This window comes from Lathamus discolor, chromosome 19 (assembly GCF_037157495.1).
Source record: "Lathamus discolor isolate bLatDis1 chromosome 19, bLatDis1.hap1, whole genome shotgun sequence".
NCBI lineage: Eukaryota > Metazoa > Chordata > Aves > Psittaciformes > Psittacidae > Lathamus > Lathamus discolor.
In genome coordinates, this window is record NC_088902.1 from 2022449 (window position 1) to 2035493 (window position 13045).

A 13045-nucleotide genomic window follows, 5' to 3' on the forward strand; every position below is an offset into this window, starting at 1 on the left:
TACGTTTATTTAAGAACAGTTTTAATCTCAGGGATTGAAATCACAACTTTTAATCGTGTGCATGATCTCGGCTGGTTCTTCACTACTACAGAAGTGGCCTGGAGAAGCTTATACCCAGCTACAAATGAAAACTACGACCGAGTCAAAAACCGTCTTCTGCTTTTGTCCCCCCAGACAACGTTTTTACAAGCAACATAAGGCCTGTTTCAGTTCTTAGCACACCATCGCAGGTCCGTAACAGGTAATGGTTTTGCTTGTACTTTTGAGGAAACTTGTCAGTTTTTAGCAAAGCTTTTTTACCTTTCCCATCCACTGTTCTACATCAGGAAGTTTTGCTCTGTCAGCACCTGTATGATGTAGGAATTAAAGCAGCAAATGTGGTTAAAAAGAGAAAGTATGGAGCCTGGGAAAGCTTAGTCTGCCTCAAAGTTAAGCCTGTCTTTACGCAGGGTTAAGCCCAGTGGAAGTGGTGTGTTAGTGTTGCTATCGTGCTAAAGAAACAGGAGTAGCATTCATTCCAATGGGATTTCTTGTTTCATTAGTCAGGACCTGCTTTATTCTGTCTAGGAAACACTCGGCCAGACCAAGCTGTATCTCGAGCAGTGGCGATGCATGCAGAGCAATGATCTGGTTTTCAATTAAATACGTTCCAGGGCAACAGCTGAGTTTGTTTGAAAAGTATGTGTCATACCACAAAAAACACTAAGGATTCTGTGGAGTCTGCTTCGGTGATTATGGGAATGCTTGGTCCCCTCAGTCACCGGCACAAGGAGTCACAAGTGTGTAAGGAGTATTCATTTATCACTAAGCAGAGCCTGTTTATAAGAGCAAGCAAATGAAAACTGAAGTCATCAATCCAGTTTTTCCCTTAAATTCACTTTTGTTCACAGGTCTTATCTCTGAGTAAGTTGTCTTCAGCACAGAGGAGATGAAACATGGTGTCAAAGAGCCTTAGCAACTAACTTCTCTTGGCTTTCAGCATGCTACAGTCATGGCCCTTTGAGCTGCTAAGCCAATGCTGATCACAGGTCCCAGTATTTCAGCCTGTCATGCACTGTCACAAATGTGTGTAACTACAGGGCTGCAGCTGGGATCCTGATCATACACAACTCCTCACACCAAGCACTGGTATTCCAATACCTGCATTTCAAACAGTGCTCACCACAGGATCCACACTAGCAGATATTGATGACCAACCTCTAAAACACATGCTGCGTTAAGGACAAGTGTCTTTCAATGCCAACACACCATTTAATTGGAAAACTTGATTTACATAGCAAAGAACTTTGCTCAAGGATGAGGCTCTTGCCCTTGTTGTTTTTAATCTTCCCACCCCAATATTTCTATAAACTCCATGGATGGTTTGGAGAACTGAGGGAGGAATTGAGAGTCCTCATTTTTAATTATACCCAATTCCCTGTCTTCCCAAGTCTCCTCTGTGCCTGAAGTCAATTTTTCTCTGGATAAAATACTGAAGTCTTATCACAGGTGAAGCGAGCTCCCGAGGAGGGGGTAAAGCTTGGCTTGCAACTAACTTATGCCTAACTCAAAATTACTACAGGAACCTTCTTAGTCACAAGCTTCAAGGCAGACAACAGCCCCTACCCTGAACTCCAGTTCACACCCCCTTGACTTCAGCAGAATCAAAGTAGTGCCAGGAAGGAATTTGGACCATGAGTTTATAAAACTATTCTTTTACACAGTTGACTCCAGAAGCTTCAGTAGTCGGTATGGGGACAGTGTGATGTAAAACCTGATGATCCCATCCGACTGTAGTGAGCAAGGCATTGTCTGAAGGAGACCACGATAAGCCTTTCACAAAGTCTTGATGAGAACGGCTTCTGAACCTGCAAAACACGAACACTCCATCAGCCATAAAGCATTGTCACTAAAAGGGTTAGGGGCTTGTGCAATGCTTAACTGCTAGTTTGGTGGGATGGTGCTCGCCTGTTTAAGGAGCATCTTCATCTTCCACCCAGCATATGGATAAATAATTAACTTAAGGAGAAGCTGACAAGACAAATAGCCACGGTAATGAATACTTTCTGCCTAGTACTTACACCTCTGAGAGGTCTGAGTCAAGAACAGCTACTGAACAGTCTTCACTGATTGAAGCCAGTAAGGGTGAACTAGAGAAGAGAGATGAAAACACTGTTAGAACAAGCAAATACAGGAAAGCTTCTTAGGGACAGACTTGTGAAGAGCACACTTGTTATGGTGCTAAATCTTACAGAACGTTTTCATCATCATATGGCAAGTTGTCAGCACGCTAAGCAAGAATATTAGCGTCAGAAAGCAAGTAATCCTTCAAGCAATAGTGACTGTAATTAGAAAGATCCCCACAGGGAGTGGGTCAGTAATTCTGATGGCTGCAGGAGTGTTCTCATGTATGTTGACACATCTCTTTTCAAAAGGCAAGAACCCTGTTTGGCTTACTTTGTTCTTCTCTATTGATTTCTCAAGAGAAAGATGAAACCTGGTGGTTTTAAAATAGGTTTTAAAACAAATAAGGCTCCCAGGTGTATGTAGTCATATATGCCAGTAGATCAGACTGTACCTATGTGTAGAAAACGCAAACCCCGTGATATTTCGGGCATGCACAGTGGAGCTGAGGGCAGAATCAGGGTTCTTTGTGTCTACGAGTGCAATTGTTCCATTTTCATCACCTTCAAGAGAGGAAAAGAGAACAAAGTTATTAGCAAAATTGTCACGTGAAAAGAAAAGACCTTGACTTGTCTGCTGCAAGTCAAGTAATGAGATCGCTTCTTACCCAGGGCGAAGATGTCACTTTTGTGTGGATGCCACATGACTGAGGTAGGGAGGTGATGACAGGCACTGCAAACTGCGAGTAAATAAATTGGGATGTGTGTGAAAAGAGGCAGCACAAAGATACTCCTACACTACCTCATTTAGCACTGCTACCGCGCTGAAACAAATACTTGAAAGCTTGCTGCACTTGCGTGGTGCTAGATGTCTTTAGGTTCTAATAGGCTTTTCCAGGCAAATGCCGCATTGCTAGGTTTGAAGTCAGACATGAAATGACTTATTTCCTCTAACAAAAACTCATACACAAAGCAGTGACTGCAGGCAGAAACGTACCAATTCGAGTAGCTGGTTTGGGGCATCTGGTGTCCCAGAGTAAAGTTCTGTTGTCCTATAAATCCAAAGTGAATGAGAAAGATTTTACAATCTCTTGGTGGCAGGGGGTAGACACAAACTCAGATTCACTGCAGAACTGCTACTGAGTCACATTCCAAACCACACCACCGCTTCCAAAAGGATGCTGCCATTAACTTTAAGTCAGCTTCTTCAGTGATCCCCAGGAGCTCCCCCATTTTAATACAAACCTGTAGACATCTGCCTGGTGAGCTGACTGTCAGCTCATTGACTAGAACATTGAAATAACACAGGTATACAGCTTGGAACACAATCGGTGGTTTCTTGGGAAGTGCATTTAACTGCAACTAAAGTTAAATCTTACTTTTATCAGGTAGATTTAGACAGAGAGTGGGCTTTACCTCCGCACAGGACAGGAACACGGTGTCCTTACCAGGACAGGAAGCCACACATGTCACCGCATCGGAGTGAGCTACCAAAATCACAAAGAATAAAGAGCCTCAAAGATTGTACCCAGCTTTCCCACATACTCCCAAGGACCTCTGAAAGCACAGCCCCACGATACAGACCAGCTTACGCCTAAACACAGGATAACTTCTGCTCGGCAATAGCCAAGTGCTTCCCACCAAACTGATGGAACTGCCAAATCCAACCCGAGCTGCTGCAAGGTCCCTGTAAGCTGCATAAGCTTGAGGAAGCCCCCTCAGACAAGAGGTCAGTTACAAAGCGGGGAGAGGATCAATCAGAGCTCAGTCTCTGCTGTCAGCAGACAGCACAAAGCCAGCTCTCCAGAGATCAGCATCTGGAATGGGCTGTTCAACCCAAAGACAGGTTAAGAGATCACACACCAGCATCAGCAAGATTTCAGTACAGCAGGAACACTCTACGCTTAGAGATGCAAGGCAAACTAAGCCTTACAGCATTCATTCTATGGGGAAAACAAACAAGAGACAAAGAAACAAATCCATGCCAAAGACTTCATAGACTGGCAAGCATTAGATCACAAGCCCCAAGTGAGACAGCCGGGAAGAAGCTCAGCCTGCAGCAACCAGCATGATGGTGGCACTCACCTCTGTAGGAGTGCAGCACCGTCTGCTGCGGGAGGTCCCAGACCTTCACGCTGTGGACAAGAGCAAGCGCTCAGCACCCAGCGCCGGCCCTCGGCACAGGGCAGGCGGGATGGGGACACTCACCAGAAGTCCCTGCCACCGCTGACAACCTGGGTGCTGCCGGCCAGGACGGCCACGGTCACCACGATGTCATCGTGCTCGTATTTACAGAACTTGTTGACGATGAGGGTTTCCTTCTCATCCAGCTCCCAGAGCTCCACGGCGCCTATGGGGGGGTACCCACCTCAGCGAGCAGCGAACCACCTTAGCATGGTGGTGGGGGGGGGTACCACCGCGATCCCGGTTTCTTACCGGAGTCGGAGGCCACCAGGATGCCCCTGTCAGCCACCCAGCACAGGTCGGCGACACCCGCTTCGGTCTGGACGCCGGCGGTGCAGAAACCCTCGCTGGGGGCACGGCGCGGGTCGGCGAACACCCAGAGGGAACCGGCCCAGCAGCGCCCGTTCAGCCCCGAGGCGCCCAGCAACAGGGCCCCGTCTGGGAGGGAGGCAAAGGAAGTGGGAAAGGACGAGGGGCAGGACCCGCCGCCGCCGCCGCTCCTCCTCGACGGACCGAGCGGTCCCCCCCCCCTCCCCGGGCCCCGACCCCGCTGCCCGGCCCCGGGCCGCGGCCCCGCTACCTGCGCGGTAGTGAGCGCCCTCCAGGTGCCGCTCCATGCAGGCGGGCGCGTTGGGAGGGATGTTCCACTCGGGGCCGGCCGCAGCCGCATCCTCCGCATCCTCCTCCTCACCCGCCGGGGACTGCTCGGGCGGCGGCTCCTCCATGGCGGGATCGGGATCGGGATCGGGATCGGGATCGGGACCGGGACCGGAGCCGAGCGGCGCCCCCACGTGCTCCCGCGCCGCGCGCGCCGCCGCCGCCTCCTCTCGCGAGAGAGCTCGTTCCCCCGCTCCGTCTCGCGAGGCGTTTGCCGCCGCCATCTTGTCGCTGAGGCGGCCGGCGGTCACCGGGAGGGGACGGAGCGCTTGTCTGCCCGGTGCCGGTCGCTATGCTGTCCCGCCTCGTCCTCCGCGCCGGTGAGCCGGGAGGGAGCGCTCTCCCCTTGGGGTGAGGGCGGCGGGATGGGCTGGGCTGGGCTGAGGGGGGAGCATCCTGCATGAGCTTTCTCCTGACCCGCTTCTCTGCCCTTCTTCCTCCCTCAGCCCCGGCCGCGCTGAGGAGTCTGCCGCCTCCCGTCGCCGTGGGGTGAGTACCGGGGGCTGGGCGACAAGAGGGCCGCGCTGAGGGCTTTGACCTCCGAGCGAGGCCTAACGGCGCTTCTGGTGCGCTGCGCGGCCCGGCTTCCCTGCCGGCCCGCTGGGGCCTTGGCAGCCTGGGGAGCGCCTCGGAAGCCGCCGCTCGTTGGGGTTAAATAACGTTAGTTTGGGGTTTTACTTCGTTTTTCTAATTATTGTCGGAGGTTTAATAACTTGGTAACGGTGAGAAGGATCCTCTGGAGGTTATGTAGGCCCACCCACTTCGTCAAAGGAGGCGTGTCTGATGGGTGCTTCCCTGTTTCATGGGGCATGTGTTTGACCCGCACCTAAGGGTAGTGGTTTTCATAGAATCATAGAATTGGGTTAGGAAAGACTCTAATATCGTCCATTTCCAACCGGTGCCACGGGCAGGGACCCCTTCCACTGGAGCAGCTTGCTCCAAGCCCCTGTGTCCAACCTGGCCTTGAGCACTGCCAGGGATGGGGCAGCCACAGCTTCTCTGGGCACCCTGTGCCAGCGCCTCAGCACCCTCACAGGGAAGAGCTTCTTTATACCCAGCCTAAATCTCCCATTTAAACTTAAACCCATCAGCCCTTGTCCTATTACTCCAGCCTCTATGAAGAGCATCCTTGTAGCCCCCTTCAAACACTGGAAGCTGCTCTGAGGTCTCCACGCAGCTTCTCTTCTCGAGGCTGAACAACCCCAATGTTCTAAGCCTGTCTTTGTATGGGAGGTGCTCCAGCCCCCTGATCATCCCTGTGGACCTTCTCTGGGCTTGTTCCAACAGTTCCATGCCCTTATGTTAGGGACACGGGAGCTGTACACAGTACTGCAGGTGGAGTCTCACGAGAGCAGAGGAGAGGGGTAGAATAACCTCCTTTGAGCTTTTGTTTTGTTTGTTTTATAAAGTAAGATGCTTAATAGAAACTTCTCAATTACTTACAGTGTATTGCATGCCACAAGACCACTGCATACAAGTAAGCAGCACTTGGCTCCTTTGCCACCTCTGCCTGAGAAAGGAGGAGAAGTGCGCCATGGTTTGATCCCTGAGGAGTTTTTCCAGTTCCTGTATCCTAAAACAGGAGTTACAGGTGAGTGTGTACTTTATTACAAATAGTGTGTTTAGTTAGGCTGATTTAGTTCTGTTCACCACTACTGCTTGCTGAAAAGGTAAAAGCATAAGCAGAAGGAGGTTGGGAGGAATTAGTACAGCACTTCTGGCTCTGATGCTCCTTTAGCTTTAAGTAAAAGCTAAAGGAATGTCATGAGCTTGATCTTGCAGGAAGATGGCTTTGCCTGCTGATCCTCAAAACCTTTATATGGAGTTTTCTGTCTGTTTCCGAATGAGCATCAGTCATTCTGCAAGTTGCTTCCACCTCTGTGGGTGTCCTTGTACCACTGTTGGTGGTATTGTGTTTCTGCTTTTCCTGATGGTAAAAGAGAGTACTTCATGATCTTTTAGTAAGTAGCTACGTCTGCAATGAGCCTCTTTATGCTTTGTACAAATGATGCTGCTTTATTTTTTCTTCAGGGCCTTACATGCTTGGAACTGGACTCATACTGTACTTTCTTTCGAAAGAAATCTATGTAGTGAACCATGAGACAGTTGCAGCTGCCTGCATATTATCAGTCATCATTTATGCTATAAAGAAATTTGGGCCTGATGTAGCAGCTTTTGCTGACAAACTTAATGAGGTAACAAACCAAACCATAATCTAACTGTAGAAGTTATTAACTATTCTAGGTTATCTGCTTGAAGATTTGGAAGAGTACTGTGTCCAGGCTGTTGTAAATACCTGAGTAATGTTGCTTAAATAAGGTATGGTTTAGCTCTTACATTGGTGGTGTTACTTCAGAAATGGAACACCTCATACCAGCAGGAATGACTTGATTGTGAACTCCGGTTTGGCCAACTTGCCATCCTTTAACCTCAACCCTGGCACAATTATTCAGACGTTTCTCAAATCTTAATGAAGTACAGATAAGTTGTTTTCTTGCAGTTTACTTTCTTCCTGAGGCATGGCTTTTGTTTCTTCTTTTCAGGAGAAACTTGCTAAAGCTCAAGCTGTGAAAAATGAATCTATTGAAGGTCTCGAGGCTGCCATTGAACAGGAGAAGAAGGAGCAGTGGCGCATTGAAGGCCGCAGTTACCTCTTTGACGCAAAGCGGGTATGCAGCTCCAGCCCTACTACTCGCTTCCTCTGCAGTCTTTGCTTCATAACCTGGAAGCCTCTTAATTCACTGCCAAGTAATGAACCATTTGCCCTCGGTGTGTTGCAGACAGGGCCTGTTCCACTGCCAGATCCAGCAGCTTTTGCTATAGAATGTGTTCTGCTGCTGTTTTGTGTTCTTGACAAACATTAACCCTTTCATTTCGTCATCTTTGTCTAGAATAATATCGCAATGTTGCTGGAAGCTAATTACCGAGAGAGGTTACTGACAGTGTACAGCGAAGTAAAGAAAAGGCTGGACTATCAAGTGGCTATGCAGAATTTAAAGCGTCAGAAAGAACAAGATCACATGATTCAGTGGGTGGAGAAAAGCGTTGTTCAGAGCATCACACCTCAGCAGGTAATTGCTTGGTTTTAATCTGCTTTACATTTTAGTCCGTACAAATAAGTGCTGTCCAGCGATTTTGGCTTAAGCCAGAAGATGATAGGTCATCTTTGAGTGACTTCCAAACAAGGCTGCAACGCACTCCTGTTCCTGAGCCAGAGCTACCAACCCTGGTTACTCAGTACTAGGTGCTTGTGTTGCTGGTGATTTAAGCTGGTATGTGGTGGTAGTGCAGCATAGAGCTAGGCTTGTGATAAGATGTATAGCTAATGGGGAACTTGCTTGTCACATTCTCCGTATAAGACTTTGGCAGCTTAAGATCTGCAGATGGGCTGTAGATGAGCTTTCTTCTAAGGAATGAAGCAGAGAACAAAAGTTAGAAAACATGTTCCTAGCACTGCCTGCAGATGTTTTAGTGCAGGTCACCGACTGGATTTGAATCTGACTTCAGGAGTTACAACTGCGTATCCCTGATGATCTGTAACCCATTTTGTGATTCTAAAAAGGAATATTTAAAGTACATTAGAAAGAATATTTTACATGTTTAAATGTCTTTCATGAAGTCTGTCTCCTGAAAGCTGTTTTCCTTTCCTTTGCAGCAGAAGGAGAGTATTGCAAAATGCATTTTGGACCTGAAGGCGTTATCGAAGACTGCCCAAGCAACAGCATAACCGCATCCAATTCCACTGACATGTCTCTTACTGTTGAAAACTGTACAATTCTAAAGTATCATTAAACAAACAAACAAAATCCTCTGCTGTCTTTTACTAGTAGTTGCAACAGTAGCAACTTTTTGAAGTAGCTGGATTGGTCACATAAATTCACTACAGTTAGTTCATCATGGGTGATTATTCAGTCAGTATGTGCGGTTTGGTTTGCTTCCCTTTTTGTTCATGAGCACTTCCAGAGATCAGGCACAGAACTTCACAGTGCAAAATTCACGTTCTAATACAGTGATCAGTTTTTGTTACAGAATTCGGTGTGATAATGACCTGTAGATACCTACTGAAATTGTAAACGTGTTCTAAAATCAGATGAGCACCCATGCTCCCGTTCACCTGAGCTGATACTTGGTGGTACTCTGAACAAATGTCCTTTTAAAAATGATCTGAAAAACCCCCAAACCACTTCCGTAACCAGGCTTCAAATAGTGACAAAAGTGTCTTTCTGTTCTGTAGAAGAGAGGATGTAGCTGGCAGGAAATGTGTCAAAAGCAACGGGAAGACTTTGCTTCAACTGAAATCCCCAGTATGAGAGTGAAAATGGTGAAGTGGATAAGTTTATTCTAGAGTGTGGGGTTTTTTCCTGGAAAAACACGGGAAATAGTGTAATGTGTATTATACAGCCTAAGCCTTTCAGGTTTTTTTAATAGGAAATATTTTCCCTGAAGGATTTTGGTACATCTCAAACATCCCAGATGAGGAGAGCACTTACTTGTGTGCAGTGTCAGCCCTTCTGTGCTGGGAAGTGATTTCTGTAGTAATCTTTAAGCAGACTAGGGTGTGCTTGCAGTACCACTTACATGGATTGGTCCTGCAGTGGGGAAGTGCTTGTTTTTAGTGGAGTTAGTAAAATAGGAGGTTTTTTTACACTTTTCAGTGCAACGTTTCAGCAAAAAAGGTATTCTTGAGAGGTAAGAATCTAACTTAAAATGAAGCTGACTTTTTTTTGATGGGCACTTCCTCAGAATGCAAATGTTTTTCAGTTTCCTGAGGTTCTTAAATGCAAAAAACCAAGGTGAAGTTGCTCCACTTCCACATTTGTGTAACCCCAGCTGTGAATGGCACTTGGGCTTTCCTTAGTTGGACTGATTCTTCTCACAAAGCAAGTGGTTTATCTGCAGTGGCAACGCCTTGTGACTCTACAACCTGCAGGTTGGCAGCCACTCCATGGTGCGAGGTAAGATGGAGTTGTGTTACCTCATGGCCTTCCTTTTATTAGTGGGACACAACATGCTTTTGGACTCGGGGTAGGAAACTGAGGGGTCGTAATGGTTTGACTCTTAGGCAAGGAGGGCAGCAAGGGGCATTCAGTAGAAAAAGGTGACAGCAACAGAGAATAGAATGTCTGCTTTTACGCTGTTGTCAGTGATACAGTGTACTTTGCAAGGCTTGTAGTGACTAGTACTAGAGGAGGAACTTTGTAGTAGACTCGTACTTCCCTATCTTTACATTTCCACCCCCAAGTTTCAGAAGAAAGTTACTGTTCATTCCTTCTTGGAGAAAGTCTGTGTGGTTTTTTGAAAGTTGCTGCTCATTCTGAAAGTTCACTCACTTCTAACTGCTGCAGAAATAATAATGTGAGTGCTCTAGTTATTAAATATACTCCAATCTTTGAAAGAAAGCAGCCTGTTTATTGGAGTATAACGAACATGCACATGTGCTTGGGAACAAGGTGTTGGGAAGGAGGATTCACACTGAGGTTGCTGGGTTTGTGCCAGTTGAAGATGAAAAATTGATTTAAAACTATTAAAGTGTGAGTTAGAAGAGGGTCACAGGCTTGTTTTCCTCTAGTATATGTGTATAAATATAACTTTTCTCCCTTCCTTTTAGCTTCCCTTACTGTTCATTAGTGTTTGGAGAGAATGGGAGCGAGATCCTCAAAAGTAAATGCAGGTACTTCCTTCTTTGAGGAGTTTTCTTATATGCAGTATCCTTGCCTAAGATGATACCGTCCTGACTCAAAAGAGCTGCTGGGGGGGTGGCTTAGCAGGAGGTGTATGTGTTTGCGGAAGAATCACATTGATGCCAAAGGCCTCTGTGAGACAGTAAGAGTCTAAATAACTCATTTTTTCTGTCTGCTGTTTCCACTTTCAGCCCTCTCTTAGATAAATGTTACAGAAATTATGAGTACTCTGCAGTTCTTGTTGCTTGTAGTGTCACTGGAGAAATTAACACGCTTTAAAGCCAGGTTTTCATTATTGTTCTTTTCACTTCCAGTTACACCAGAACCCATTTCCACCACTGTTACTGTACGTACCACTGTATACACCTCTGCAGCTGACTTCAAAGGTTCGGAAGTCAAATGCAGGCTTGATAAGTAAATGTTCCACCTTTTATTTCCTGTCTTCAAACACAGAGACTGCAGACTCCCTCTGTAAAGGAGGAGTTACATGCAATGTGTCTCATGTCTTGGGGTTTTAAACGGTTGCACAGAATTTCCTAGTCTGTGCAGTGGATATTTAATTCATAGTGATGCTTAATGCAGATATGAATCTTTTAATCTCACGGGGCTGGGATAAATGATATATTACATTCCAGTCTGATGAACTGGGAATTCTGACACTATTTTCTCTGTATCAACAGCCATGAAACACTCTACATATCACTAGCCTTTATCTCTGGCGTCCTGGTGACTGTTCTGGTTTTTGCAGTCATCCACCTCTTCAGAAGAAGTAAGTGGCACAGCAGAGGAAATAACAGCAGCGCGATGATCCAGACCTGATGGCAGAGGAGCGCTTAATATCTTGTGCTGCACATCTCAACACAGATGGTGTGAAGTTTCCACACTCTTTGGGCTGCATCTTGTAGCATCATGGTTTCAAAGTAACTTCTAGGAAAGTTACTTTGGAAGAGGCTCAAATTATGTCTCCCTTGAATAAGTAATGTAGTAGTGAACTGGTCATTCCTGGCTGTAACCTCCCATGAATCATCCCAAGGGCTTTTTACATGGAAGAATTAACTTTTGCACTGATGAGCTGTGGATTTTTGGTGGTGGTAGGTAGTTTTAGGGCGGGGGGGGTTTAGATTGGGTTTTATGGTCGTAACACTGGCTGCACGGAGTGTGTTGTCACCACATCCATCAGTCACTTTTATACCACTTGCAGCAGGCAGGCAGGGGCTCAGGCTGCCAAACTTCACTTTGCAGTGAGTCTGTGATGGGTTTCACAGGCTATGTCTTAAACCACACACTCTGGAGCTGCTCTGTCACCCCACTCTTAAGCCTGTCTTGAACTCTGCAACCAGTGCAGACAGCTGAGACTGGTGTGCTTCTTCTCCTCCCTAGAGTATAAGAGATCCCACCAAACCTTACAAGATCAAGTTTCCCTCCCAGCAGTGACTGAGGAATCTGCTAAAAATGTCCAGGTAAAGATCACAACTATTTCTAATGTTACGTGTGAAGACTTCAGATTCTTGATATATTAACTGGGGGAAGAGAAAAGAGGTTTGCTTTTGCAAGACTTGACTGTTAGTTGACAGTTCTTTTGACAAAGGAAAAGTGTTTTCTGTTGTGCATCCTGTTCAGCCGGTTTATAGTAGTCCAGGGAGTTACCTGAGGAGGTGCCTGGACAGTAAGAGGAAAGATACTCCTCTGTTATCACAGGGCTCAAATGCCATTCTCCCTACATATTTCAAGTATCTGGGGCTTAACTAAATCACTACCTGGGCAGGTCATAGAGTCATAGAATAGCTTTAGTTGGAAAGGACTTTGAGATCATCCAGTTCCAACCCCCCTGCCATGGGCAGGGATGCATCACACTAGACCACGTCACCCAAGGCCATGTCCAACCAACCAGGTCAGGGGGAAATCTTTTCAAAGGCAAGTACTTCTGCAGTTTTCCTCCATGATAATGATTTTTTGGGAGTCCGTAATGCAGAGCTGACCCAGGATGCTGAGCTAGATTAACTGGTCTGATCCAGCATTTTCCCATATGTAGGGACAGACTGACTGCTAGTGGTGTGTAGCATTGAGGACAACTTAAAAGCAGGAAATCCATACTGAGATGCTTGCACACTCTCTAATGTCTGTGGCTTCTTTCACATCCCCAGAGTGAGGTTGCCTACGCCTCTCTGGTCTTCCAGCAGAGTGGGGCACCAACAGCTGTGTGATGATGGAGCTTCTAGTGAAACGAAGACACCTGCACTTTCTGAACATCAGATGCTGCCAGAACATTATATCAAGACCTATAGTGCTCTGGGAAATACCACCACTGCCATATGTCTAACATCAGCTCATTTTATAGTTACGAGGGGAAACTAATGTCTCCTTCTTTTTTGGTTGTGGACAAATTGCTTTTTATACCCTACTTCCCAATCTCTAGAAGTC

The 13045-nt window shown here is 46.6% G+C and overlaps 2 protein-coding genes across 2 annotated transcripts; one reads left to right on the forward strand and one right to left on the reverse strand.

Annotated features, from left to right (window-relative positions):
- On the reverse strand, window positions 1–5344 carry WDR77 (WD repeat domain 77). The gene is made up of 10 exons (XM_065698287.1): window positions 4867–5344; window positions 4539–4724; window positions 4311–4452; window positions 4188–4237; window positions 3519–3589; window positions 3100–3154; window positions 2771–2842; window positions 2558–2666; window positions 2061–2129; window positions 1–1847 (listed from the first exon to the last, which is right to left on the reverse strand). The coding sequence occupies exons 1-10, from the start codon at window positions 5165–5167 to the stop codon at window positions 1688–1690; spliced, it is 1215 nt and encodes a 404-aa protein (XP_065554359.1). The 5' UTR covers window positions 5168–5344; the 3' UTR covers window positions 1–1687.
- ATP5PB (ATP synthase peripheral stalk-membrane subunit b) lies at window positions 5138–8749 on the forward strand. Its single transcript, XM_065698288.1, has 7 exons — window positions 5138–5263; window positions 5390–5432; window positions 6389–6534; window positions 6975–7138; window positions 7487–7612; window positions 7835–8014; window positions 8599–8749. Exons 1-7 carry the CDS (start codon window positions 5236–5238, stop codon window positions 8668–8670), a joined length of 759 nt encoding a protein of 252 aa, XP_065554360.1. The 5' UTR covers window positions 5138–5235; the 3' UTR covers window positions 8671–8749.
- The last annotated feature ends 4296 nt before the right edge of the window (window positions 8750–13045 follow it).